This window comes from Gobio gobio (assembly GCF_949357685.1).
Source record: "Gobio gobio genome assembly, chromosome: 8".
NCBI classification, from domain to species: domain Eukaryota; kingdom Metazoa; phylum Chordata; class Actinopteri; order Cypriniformes; family Gobionidae; genus Gobio; species Gobio gobio.
Window position 1 is genome coordinate 38,946,048 of NC_137114.1, and position 13,442 is coordinate 38,959,489.

The 13,442-nt window shown below is 38.9% G+C and overlaps 2 protein-coding genes across 2 annotated transcripts in view; both read left to right on the plus strand.

Annotated features, from left to right (window-relative positions):
• Nucleotides 1–13,442, plus strand: part of LOC307130057 (TRPM8 channel-associated factor homolog) — a 360,060-nt gene that overhangs the window by 211,430 nt on the left and 135,188 nt on the right. The gene's annotated exons all lie outside the window — the stretch shown is intronic.
• Nucleotides 1,905–12,540, plus strand: fbxo46 (F-box protein 46). The gene is made up of 2 exons (XM_079824212.1): nucleotides 1,905–2,303; nucleotides 9,526–12,540. The coding sequence occupies exon 2, from the start codon at nucleotides 9,576–9,578 to the stop codon at nucleotides 11,634–11,636; it is 2,061 nt and encodes a 686-aa protein (XP_079680338.1). The 5' UTR covers nucleotides 1,905–2,303; nucleotides 9,526–9,575; the 3' UTR covers nucleotides 11,637–12,540.

The following is a 13,442-nucleotide window of genomic DNA, read 5'->3' on the forward strand; positions in this document are numbered from 1 at the left end:
TGGGATTTGTACTAGTAGTTGTAACAGTCTAATCTAAAAGTATCTTACAAAATGTGTGTTGTTTCACTGTAGCGTACATATTAAAATCACCCTGAAATCAAAATGGACAATTTTTATTATTTTATGGAATACTGCAGCATTTATTATAATATTGTATCCATGTTCACCATTATTATTATTTTTTAATTAATGTGCCCTCATAATCTTTAAATAAAATAACTCCCCCTCCCTCTTGCAGCGACATGTCTTCTCTTCTCTGATTAATAGCATCCAAAGATTTGGTGAATTGTGTAAAGTCAGGACTCATAAGTCTCTTCCCTTTTAAGATATTTTACATGCTTAAATGTTATTTTATCTATTTATTTTTTTCTCTCCTTGCAAGTTGAACCCCCTTTAAATGTCTGAAAATGTTTATTGCAGTAAATATGCTGTTGTTTATTTTATATATGCATAGGCCTATATGCACAGATACAAATGGAGATTTAATTGTGTTATTTGTGCATATTTTCATATGCATAGTATTGTTCCCTTAGTTTGTAAATTGATCTTGTTCAAATAAAAAAAGAAAGCATAGTTCAAAAATAAAATCACACAAAAAACATTTCACAATAGGGAAAAAAAACAAGCGATTCCGTTTCACACCGACAACAGCTGTGAATATCTTCCTTTACAAAAATATGGCATTTGTTTTACATAATATTCTCTGGTATGGTCTTATTTGTATCTTTGCACTGTATTTATCAATTATTCACATTGGGCATTACCTGAAAGAACTGTTTCCCTCTCGCACTATACGCTAAATCTATATTACTGAATGTTTTGCTTTTGACTATTCTTGGTCCTAAAGAGGTGTTTCGTTTTTTAAGCACCTTCAAGTTCACCTCATACTGATCATATCAAGTCATGCTTGTTTTGACTGTGATATGGCAGCATATTTAGACAATTATAGGAAACAATAAGGAACAGTTTCTTATTCTTTGCACTGTTCAGTATATAGTGCTCATAAAAAACTGTACATAATCCGAAACACTGATCATCCACCCCTATACACTCAACATACTGCGCTGTGCCGGTACACTGATGTACATGACTACTTATCTTCTCTCACTATCTGAGTTCATTTGATATTTTATTTACTGGTATTTGAGAATTGCTGTCTTTCTTATGTCTGTCCACTACCAAAGACTAATTATAAGGGGGAAAATAAAATGAAATATGCCTATAGTGCTTTTAAATGCACCTAGATGTAAAAATAAAAATATCAGAACAATTATTTCATGGACTATGACTGAACTACAATTATTAAAAGTATAATTTAGTATTTTGGGATGTAATTTGTGCCTATAATTATTGGCTACATACAAGCACAATTGAATAAACAAATTAATTAGAGATAGGAATAATGTAAATAAATAAAAATATAAACTATCGAGAAGTTAAAAAAAGAACAATAATAATTGTAATGGTCAGTAATGACCCTGCAAGCAGTTTGGAATATTAATGGATGTAAGCTTTCCCCTTTTAGAAATTTCCCCCAAAATATCACTTTCCAAATACCATACATCAGCTTGTTTTATAAATGGAAAGGCATAGCATAAATTGTGCTGTGAAGGGTGTCTCTATAAATCTATTTCGGTGAATCGCCTGACATCATAATCCTAGTGTACTAGATATTTGTGAGCATCATCTGAAACCAAAGTGCATCCTTGTCCTGCATGTTGTGCTCATTGCAGTACAAAAAGACTTGACTTTTATGTGAAATGAGGTGAAAGTGAAAGATGCTGATCATTATGATTATGAGGTAAGAATTTTCCTCTTTGTGGGTGTAGAGATAGAGGGGGAGCCTGAACATCCATATTTGGGCATGCCATCAACTTTCGCTCCCCATTGGCTACAAGCGTTTTGCAGCTGCTTGTCAACAAAATGGCCTTCCTCAATTGCTTTTCGAGGACCTACCAACTATTTCTGTTTTGGTGAAATAGTATTGAAACTCTGGTTGAACAATAGAGACGACCATTTTTTTTAGACACAGTATTTACCATCTCATTACTGTGTTCAAAACATACATATATTGTTGATAAAGCCAGATTATTATTGGGATTTTTGCTTCATTTTTGAGTTAGCTGGCAAATGCTAACAGTCTACCTGCAAAGCCTCATCGACCTTACATTTCTGATTGTTTTTTAAAAGCACAGGGATGATTTTTGAATGATTGTTGGTTTAAATTCAACAATATAGCCATTTTTGGTTATAAAAGTAAAGCTGTCGGAGCGAAACCAGCGGAGATTTGGTCTCAGAAGAAGGTAAGCAGAGACATAATTCTAGCAGAGCTGCTACTGTTTTAGCTTGGCTTATTATTTATTGTTGATGGTGACATCAAGTGGAAATGTTTCAAAACGTTCAATGCAGTCACAACGTTTGATACTACAGAGTTGCTGAACTTTTACTATGCAATACTGGAATAAGCCAAGTTAGGAAAGTATAATATATAAAAGTCAGCAAGCTGAGTTTTACACTTCATGAAGACAGCTTAGCCAACCAAGCTAAACATATGCTAATTACACACTGGCGCAGATATATAACAGCATCAGTCAAATACTTTCCCTTTAGTTGAGAATATACTAGTGTTAGTTATACTGCTACTGATTATTTCGGTTGGCATGCTTGTTAATTGAAACTGAAGTGGAGAGGTTCGGTCATTTTCAAATGTTATAAAGATGGCTAATAGTTTGCAATAGCCATTTAGCTGCTAGTCAGTTTGACCAGCTTTAACTGCTTCAAGTCAAATTATCCCAAACGCGTTGTCTTTATTTCGACTCTTTACTTTTTTGAGTTGTGTTAATTGAAATTAAAGTAAAGCACAAGATGTCAAGCGATTACGTTGAGACACGCCATGGATTAACTTGATGAGAAGGCCTAGTGAACAGTAGGAGAGCTGGAGATGCAATAAATGACAACATAATTCACTTATCATTTATGATGACCTTACTATTAAATATGAAATCACTTATTCTTCCTGTTTGGACTGAGACCTTTGCGAGGTTAGTCATCAGCAATAGGAATTGTTGCTGTCTTTGTTATTTGCTCTTGGTGAACGTTTGATATGGTTTAATCCATTTTCAGTGGTTTAATCCGATCGTTTTCCAAGAGTAGAAGGACAACTGTATGGTCATATTAACATTAAAATGATTTCACACTGTAATGTATAATCAGCATTTAGAAAATAAGATGCAAATAGAATGTACTGTGTCCTGAGGGAATCATCTTGTTTAACAAGTCCTTTGACATTTTGTTTGTCTTGATTATCTGTAACCACTCTGGAGTCATAACATCTTTGTCCTTTTTAAACAATAATGAGATCCAGCAGTTCATTCTATTTCTCTATGATAATTAACTAATTGTCTTATTATAATTAATTTAATTTTCACCAATTTAACAGAATTCCTACTTTCTTGATTTTATTTATTCAGGAAGTTTGTTTTATAAAGAGTTTGTCTGAACACTGGAGATTAGATAAACCAGAATATTGAACTGAACCATGATTTATTTGTTTTTGCTTCAAAGAATTGTGCTCTAAAGAGAAGCACCCGACAAGAATATTAGGTACTACTAGCTAGATCTCAAAACAAGTTTGCATAAATATAATGAAAAGCTTGCTTCGTCTAGATGTGCTTAAATGGACAGGCTGGTTCCCACAGAACACGTTTTTTGTTAAGTCGAACTTATTTTAAATTGAGCGCTGTGTTTTTAGACTGCCATTTCATGCATGAGACGCTGCAAAAGATGTGAGCACAACAGTCATACACGTCCTTCTATAGAAAAACAATGGAAAAGTTGTGCAGTGGAATGGAAAAACACGCTTTGAAAAATCACATATGCGCACTTCAATAAGCCCAAAGAATGCAGGTTTGTGTTTACATGCCGGGAGAAATCGTGATAAGGGGCAAAAATCTAGCTCAGTCTATCGGTTTATGCTTAAGCCATTTATGACTTTACGCCGATAAAGGAAAACTGGTTAACGCATTTACATGACCACATGCATTGTCGGCTTAAGCATAATCAGGTTAAAAACGTGCATGTAAATACTCACCTTTTCCCTGAAAGTGAAAGCAAAAACTGACCGAGATTTTGGCATCTATCGCTGCATTAAAGGATTAGTTCACTTCAAAATGAAAATTTCCTGATAATTTACTCACCCCCATCTCATCGAAGATGTTCAGCCGAAAAACATTTGAAAAGAAAAACATTCCAGGATTTTTCTCCACATAATTGACCTCAATGGGAACCAACGGGTTGAAGGTCCAAGTCAATGCAGTTTCAAAGCGCTTCGATGGGCTTCAGAGGCTCTGCACGATCCCAGCCGAGGAATAGGGTCTTATCTAGCGAAACCATTGGTCATTTAAAAAAAAAAAAAGTATATACTTTTTAACCTAAATTGCTCATCTTGCGCAGCTCTGCAGTGCGCCATGGATTGCGTAATCACGTCGGAAAGGTCATGCTAGACGTAGGCAGAAGTATCGCCCTCGTGTTTACAAAGCGCACGTGCGAAGACTAATACAAACGTCCTTTAGCCAAAAAAGGTAAAACAATGATTTTCAGACTATTTTGAAGTTGGAGATGGAGGTTTTTTTGGTAAAGGGCGTTTGTATTAGTCTTCGCACGTTCGCTTGGGGCGGTACGTCTAGCGTGACCTTTCCGATGTGATTATGCAAACCATGGCACGCTGTAGATCTGTGCAAGATGAGCAATTTAGGTTAAAAAAGTATATGCATTTATAAAAAAAAAAATTTAAGAAAAGGACTGGTTTTGGCTAGATAAAACACTATTCCTCGGATGGGATTGTGCAGAGCCTCTGAAGCCCATCGAAAACTGCATTGATTTGGACCTTCAATCCATTGGTTGTCATAGAAGTCCATTATGTGGAGAAAAATCCTAGAATGTTTTCCCCAAACGTAATTTATTTTCGACTGAAGAAAGACACGAACACCTTGGATGAGATGGGGGTGAGTAAAATATCAGGACATTTTCATTTTGAAGTGAACTAATCCTTTAATGGCACATTCTCTCAAAAACAACGATGATCATATCAACTATCTTAATTTACTTAATTTACTTTGTTTTAATATTTCTATTGTGGACCATGACAGTGAAAAATTTATTTTTTCTTTAAGTGTGTGTTTGAAGCTGCTTTTGTTTTTCACAGATGACTGATTTATGCTGTGTTTGGACCTAAAGACTGTCATTGCCTGTATAATTTTAGTGATACTATTAAAATTATTATTAATAATTTGTAATTGTATTGTTTTTAGTGTTATAGTGTCATTTAAATGTTTTGTTATTGTGCTATGGAAACAAAACAAAATGCTGACGAACAACGATGCCGTTTTCATCTCGGCTCAAACAACAACTGTATAAGAATGATCAATCTCTTTTATAACAAACACTCTTGACAATTTGTGAATAGATCACCTTGCAACATTTTCACTGAGTCCTCAATCGTCATACGTGATGTTGCAAGTATGGTCATGTGATGTTATGAAATTTCTACAAATGAATTGTAAGTCCTAATATGTATATACTAATAATACTAGCCTTATAATAATGTTAATAATAATAATAATGATCATTTAATACTTTAATGGGAAAACGAGCCAATTTTCGTCTTGATTTAGTCAAAGGCATCAGCTATCGGTGATACACGATACTATTGTCTGTTGGTACAACCCTATTATAGGGTAGGCAGTTTTCGGAGTGGCTAACAATAGCAAGCTAGCTTTGAAAGCATGAGACCCCCCCCCCCCCCCTCCCTTCAGAACACTCTCCAAAGCCACCCCTTCTTCAAAGCACATGAGCGCACAACAGAGTCTGCAAAGTGCCACGAGACGAGAGACTGCGTTAAAATACCCCATGTCTCAAAGCACATAACATTGCATTTTAATGAACATAACTTAAAGAGCACTGCCTGTACCACCGGACTGCTGCAGATTCATTTCACCGTTGTTAGTGCTGCCATTAAAACGCATAAAATCGAGTCACAAACTGCTCCGAGTATAATGTCAGGGGTTTCCAACTCTTCCAAATTACATGGTTATGGTGTGAACGCAGCATAAGCTTGTTGTTTTGGTTCAGGAGGATAGTAAAAGGGGGCTGCTGTTTCGGTTGCGGTGCTCACGTTGACGTCTCTGTAAATCCGCATAGCATGAAACGTGCTGATGACGTGTGATGTCTGCGCGAACAGGGTACGTGGAGGTATGAAAATACATATGTTGTCAGGCAGGCATGAAATCGTACCATTGTATTTGCATCTTCCACAGACGATATACATATTAAATGTATTTAGATTGCTATCAGGATGTGAAGAGACTTTCAACCAGCATGACAAAAATGTTTCTGAAACAAAGCTGAATAGGGCTGCAACGACGCGTCGACGTCGTCGATGACGTCGACTACGAAAATACGTCGACGTGCGTGAAATGCGTCGACGCGTCGGCGGCACATTATTTACGTTCTAGAATGGAACAGAAGATCTAGAATAATGGCAGCTTCTGCTCCCGGGCATAGTGAAAATGATAATTTATCATATAAAGCCAGACCGCGACATTCAAAAGTGTGGGAGTACTTTAAACAGAAGCCGAATAAAACTGTGCTTTGTTCGCTCTGTAACGCCGGTTTCACACAGCACGCGGTGGCAGAGCAGAAGCTGTGCGCGTGGAGAGCGGGAGCTTTCACACACTGCCTGTCAGTGTTGCCAAGTCCGCTTTTTTCCGCGGAATTGGGCTACTTCTACACTGTTGCCGCGGGCTGTGTCTCATGTCCGCGGGTTGAAGCAAAAAAACACACATATTTAACCCCCCGAACGCGATGTTTACCAGAGAACCTCCCCGAAACGCGATTGGGCTTGTTTTGGGCTAGTTTTGAGTAACGAATGGGTGGGTTTTGTTGTGTAAACCTGGCAACCCTGCTGCCAGTGTTCTCTCGCGCAGCTGAACCGTGGCGCGTGTATTGCAACAGATGCTCACATTTTCCTGGGTTCTTCTCCGACCCCAGTACGTCTCGTGCTTTTATTTATAATGGGCTGCATATATCTCCTGTATATGCGACCTGGTTCCGCTCTGTCCCAAACACATATGCATAATAACTTGCTGTATATAGGTAGTTTACATGATTAAAGTAACATTACAGTTAAGATATGCCTCTAGCTTTAATCATTTAAATGTGTCTTTGAAGGTTGGGCAAAAACTTCTGGCAGCTTTAGTCGTTGTTTATGCACATGTATCTTCAAAATAGACGACTAGTTATACATTAACACTATGCTGAAAGCTCCTGTATGTGAACCTTTTGCAGATAAATATAAGTGCATTTTCGTTTACTATTGACACAAATCAATAAGTAAATCATACTCAACTACTATAGTAAACAACTTTTCCTAATTAGGCCTACTCTGTATACATTTTATGATGAATAGTATCATTATATATTATGTTTTAAAAGCTTCTTGTGTTCATATATTTCATTATAAAATGGCATACTATGTACACTACCCTTCCTGAAATACAATTAATATTGTCATCATTCATTGATTTCATGTTAAAATAATATACAAATTCACTACCCTCTTTGAAATACAATAATCAGTAAAAAAGAATCATAAAATTAATCCGGAAAAATAATCGTTAGATTAGTCGACAGAAAAAATAATCGTTAGTTGCAGCTCTAAAGCTGAATGATTTTGCATCAATATAAAACATGACTTTGTTGTTATTCAATCACAATCGATTACAGTGTATTTAACCGATCTTATCTATTGCATTGTTGCCCAGTCCACTTCCTGCGTTTTGAATGTGATGTGATTTTATTCTGTTTGATCGATTTGGTCAATTTACTACTTTTACTTCATTAGAAACTGCTGACTAAAACACTTGTATTTTATTTTTTATATGTACTTGAAATGAAAATAAAAAAGTCCAGTATTCAGCATATTCCCTGTCATTATTAATGTTGTACGTGACATAACTGATATTCATTAGGTGGTACAACCATATCCAATCTTAGATTTAAACCAACAAGTAATAGGGCAAATTGAACAAATGGCTGAAAACTACATTGTAAATAGTTTTTGTATTGATTGCATTTACAGGTATACTTTTTATTTATTTATTTTTGTCTTTTAAAAGTAAAATCAGATGCTAAGGATTACTAAATACCTGGCTAGAATGCAATCGTTTTAAATTAATATGAATAAAATACACAACCATAAAATTAGGAACATACATTTACAAATATTAGGCTGTACCACTTGACTAAGTCAAAAATGAATTTAAACACCGTGAAAAGGTATTTAACAAATTAAACTTGTTTAAACGCATTGTTCCTAACATGAGAATATGCATTACATCAATTTTGGAGGAAAAAAAAAACTTTCTTGAAGTTGTATTTATCATTTCATAGCAGACACGTAGTGTCATCTTTATGCAATGTAAAATGCTTTTAAAATGCATTGTGGGCCAAAAATAGCAGCTTGAAAGCAGCTTTAAAAAGGCTATACCATTAACATTGTGATGGGTTTTGCAAGGTCTTTCAAAACATTGCAAACAGTATGGTTAGAAACAAGGTTTTTCATGCTATATCCAGTTATGTTCACTATATTATGTTTTTTTAAAGACACTATAGCAAAGCAATGCGTTTGATATAAAAACAGACCTATAGTATAGCATAAGAGGCATAAGATTGTCCTCCTCTACTGTAGCATTCTCTCTCGGCAAAGGGTTGGATGTTGCACGTCTTCATCAGAATTTATGAGCTCTTTTGCTAATTAATGGCCACAGAAAACAGTGGGGTTTTGTACGGAGCCACCCAGAATAAAAAGACTAGCCTACACTGATTGTGTAATTGTGTGATCCCATTCAGTAAAAGGTTTTAGCCTAAGTGTTGTTTAACGTAACCACATTTAACAAAAGGAGTTAGACTAACTCGATATTAAAAGCAAAATTCCTGAATGTTCACTCTTTGTTGATTGGAATTTTTCAGTTCTCCAAGTGTAGCTTTTAGTAGAGATTACAGATACACCAGCACCTTTTAGTAACATGCTCACGTCTGTTCCCGTTAGCTGGAATGATTCATCAAGTTAGTTGACTAATAAAATCCACTGACATTTGTATCAGTGATTAAATGAATAGAATTGATTGCAGTCTGTCAGTCCAGTCTTATTAACAGGTTGGTTGTAAAAGGCTGCGACACTGAAACATTACATAAAGTAAACCGCACAAAAGACAACATATAATCACGGGATCCTCGATTCTCAACACAATGGCTTAAATAAGATATCTGACAGAACAGATTTAGCTCCTCAATACCGTATACATCATATAACGTAGCCTTTTTTTTAACGTAGTGTTCAGATTAATTTCAGGTGATTCTCTACTCGGCTTAACCATTTATTGCTGTAATTCTGATTGAGACATTGTAACATAGATTTACATGATTTTAGTGATACTAAGTCTTGCCTCTTTTTCTCTTCGTCCTCAGATGGAGTAATCTGTCCAGCGGGAACCTGCAGACCTGAAAAGTGAAGATGCATGGTGAATTGCAAAGTAGCTGCCCAGTATAGAGGCAGGTATGCTCCCCATGGGCTCAAAATGAACCGTGACACCTTTTCCCACATCCGGCTGTGGTGCCCACGCCCCTTTGGCACCTACTCGCAGAATAAGCCGTACAGCAATGGAACAATTCACAATGGAACAACTACCACCCACTGCAAGGCTGACGATTCGGGGGTTACAACCATAGAGACCCATGTAGTCGGTGATGAGCAAGATGAGGATGTTGGCACTGAAAACACCCCACCAGCTGCTTCATCTACCCTTCTGGCTCCACCACTACCTACATCACCCTCTCCGAATTCACAGATGGAGGATGGCAGGGTACTACTTGATACCTGGTATGTCATCAAACCAGGCAACACCAAGGAGAAAATTGCCTTCTTTGTAGCTCACCAGTGTAATGGTGCTGGAATTCCCAGGCCTAGTGCCATGAAAGTCAAGGGAAACTGGGCGACCGACTGCACCAAGGCCAAGCGCCGTCGTCGCTGTTCCTCTTATGACCCTCCCACTAGAGCTCAAAATGTTGCCGTTGATGTACCCGCAGAATCCAACTTGACGGAGGATGGTGTTGGAGTTAGTGAGACAGACCTGCTCTCTGTGGCCGAAATGGTTGCCCTTGTAGAACAGCGTACAGCCATGGCCCTTCAAGGTATGGTAGTGCAAGGACAAACTAGTCCTTATACAGTCCATCAGAAACCTGTTGTAATCCTCTCAGAACCCCCTTCATCCGCACCAACTTCTCAAAGTGACTTTGATCTGCTGCAGCAACAGCAGGAATCCCGAAGGGTTGCGCAGGCTGTTGCACAGTTTGAATCTCGGCAGCAGAATATCGACAGTACAACTTTGCGGCCTGAGCTGAATGGTTCAGGAAGAGACGGCATTCACACTGGTGAGTCTGTGGGTGGTGCTCCGAGCCATGGACGAGGGGAAGTACGGATTGCTTTTCGAGTGTCAAGTCTGGACCCTCGCACCCAGTCTGAGCCTGTTGGCCGCCCCAAATGCATGTTTATGAGTTGTGGAGTCGGAGGGGGGCAAGCGGGAGCCAGAGGCAAAGAAAAGATCACTTGTGACCTCTACCAACTGGTTAGTCCCTCATCTCGAGATCCAGGTGCCCTCCTTGCTGGCTCACCGAAGGCAGATCCGCATGGGGAAGGTATCAACGACAGGCCTCCCTCCACAACGCAAGACCCTAACCAAGACTCGGCCTCAGGAGAGAAGGCAGCAGTGGCTCGAGAGCGGGTGACCGGCTTCCACGTTGAGGTTGTGGTCACGGGTGCAGTAGACCAATGTGTATTTTATGGGAAGGACAGCACAGAGAATGTTCAAGAAGAGACTGTATGTTTTGCTATGCCTAATGGGGCTAATTCAACTGAATCCTCAGAGGATCCACCTCCTGGCCAGCTGTTCTTTCTGCAGTCACCTACTGAAGATGAGAATTGTTCAACGGTAAACAGTGGGATGCTGTCTTTAGACTGTGCAAACAACAATGGGCCAGTGGGGCCTACTGTCGAGAGGCCAGATTCCCCACTGGCGACTGTGGACGATTGTTCTGATCCTCCGTTGTGCCGCCTCTACCGACATGTCTCCCATGACTTCCTTGAGATTCGCTTTCAGATCCAGCGGCTTCTGGAACCACGGCAATACATGCTTTTGCTTCCGGACCACATCATGGTCAATATCTTCAGCTACCTGCCCACCCATTCGCTAGCAGCACTCAAATGCACCTGCCATGATTTCAAGACCCTAATCGAGACCTACGGTGTCCGTGCTACAGACTCTCGCTGGAATCAGGACCCGTTGTACCGCGATGACCCCTGCAAGCAGTGCAAGCGGCAGTATGAGCGGGGAGATGTGTCGCTCTGCCGCTGGCACCCTAAACCTTACCACCACGACTTGCCTTATGGACGCTCCTACTGGATGTGTTGTCGGCGCACAGATAAGGACACACCTGGCTGTCGAGTTGGGCTACATGATAACAACTGGGTACAGCCATGCGAGCTGGTTCAGGCCCGCGCCAAAAGAGACGATGGGAGGTAAAGGATTGAGTCAGGATTGTCATTTCTCTCCCTGCTTTTGCTCTACTGAAACCTCATGCCACTGTACTATTTATGGGTGCGCTCGCCTCTCCTATCTTAGCTTGTTAACCTTGCTATCATTGTCAGTATCAGTTCTTATCAGTGCACCATACTTAATTCTCGATCCCTACATGAGCAGACCAATGTTTCGAAATTTGAAAACCAAATACTGGTTAAATGAGTTAGTCTGCTGCACGGGACTAGTCTTCACAAGTACTTCTGAATTGGTTAGAAATTCTTACAGCTTGGCAATCTTCGAAGACCAGCTCTGATTCTGACCCCAACCTTTAAAAAAAACTGCAGGCTAGACAAAGGACTATAACTTGAGGGGTTGTTGTCAAGTTTAATTTGCTGTCCCTTTGGTCAAAAGCGTGCAAAATGATGTCACTTTACAAATCCCTGATGTCACTTTGTAATCAACAGTTTGACTGCTTGTTAGATTTTTTCTGTTTTGTGTGAATGTGAGTGAAGAATATTTTTTGTTGTTGTTGTTGTTGTTGGACTTCATTTTTCCTCTCCTTCAAATTCTTCAAATTGATTTATGAAATCAGTCTTTATTTCTTGACCAAACCTTTCCTTTCACCTATCTCTTTGCCTGCCAGGCTGTCTGTGTGCTTGTTGGCAAAGGCAGCTTTTGCCAAAGCAGTAATTAGCTTCATGTGGCTGAAAGAACAACAAAGAACAGGACGACTCTTAACCTGATTCTAGCCTTAACCCTGTTCGTTCTGCTCATTCCACCGGTCTGTGAAATCTTACAAACAGAAACATTGATGCTGATCCCTCTGGTTTGGGAGACCGTTCTAGGTTTCACCGTCAATCTGCTATTGGGAATTTTTGCCTCTAAAAATGAATAAAAGATATTTAAAACTGGAGTCTGTGCTATCATGTGTTTTGGTACTTCGGCAGTCAAATATTTGTAATTCGATTTATTTCTATGAATGATCTTTTTACATTTTTGTTTTCTGCAATGTACATGGCATTAGTTGCTGTGGTTATGGTCTTAAGGCCCTTTCACACCGGACGCGTAACGAAAAGGGAAGCGGAAAAAGCGAATATTTCGTGTGCGAATAGTTCGCGTTAAAACCATTCACACCAGCCGCGACGCGAGTTTGCGACGTTTCAGAGCTCCAACATTCCAAAACATTCGCGGCGACAGCTGAGAAACACGGACACGTAATCATTCAGTGGAGACATTGGGCATTTCCTCTCTCTCTCTCGCTCTCTCGCTCTCTCGTTCACGCGTTCGGTGTGAAAGCTCTCATTACACAAACAGCTGATCAAAAAATAAAACCATCGCGCGAATTATTCGCGCGTCAAAATCGCGTCCAGTGTGAAAGGACCTTTTAAAGGGAAAGTTCATCCAAAAATGAAAATTAGCCCATGATTTATTCACCCTCAAATCAGGTGTATATGTCATTCTTCTTTCAGACAAATAAAATCGGAGTTATATTAAAAATGTCCTGGCTTTATAATGGCAGTGAATGGTTATGTCATTTAAAAAAACACACAAAAGTGCATCTATCCATCTTATAACTGCTCCACACGGCTCCGGGGGGTTAATTAAGGCCTTCTGAAGTGAAGCGATGCATTTGTGTAAGAAAAATATCCATATTTAAAACTTTATAGACTAAAATAACAAGGTTCCGGCAGTCACCTAGGATGATTTGAGGGTGTCTAATTTTCATTTTTAAAATCGAAAATTAAAATCGTCACTATTTACTTATCCTCAAGTTGTTCCGAACCTGTATGAGTTTTTCTTCTTTTGAAC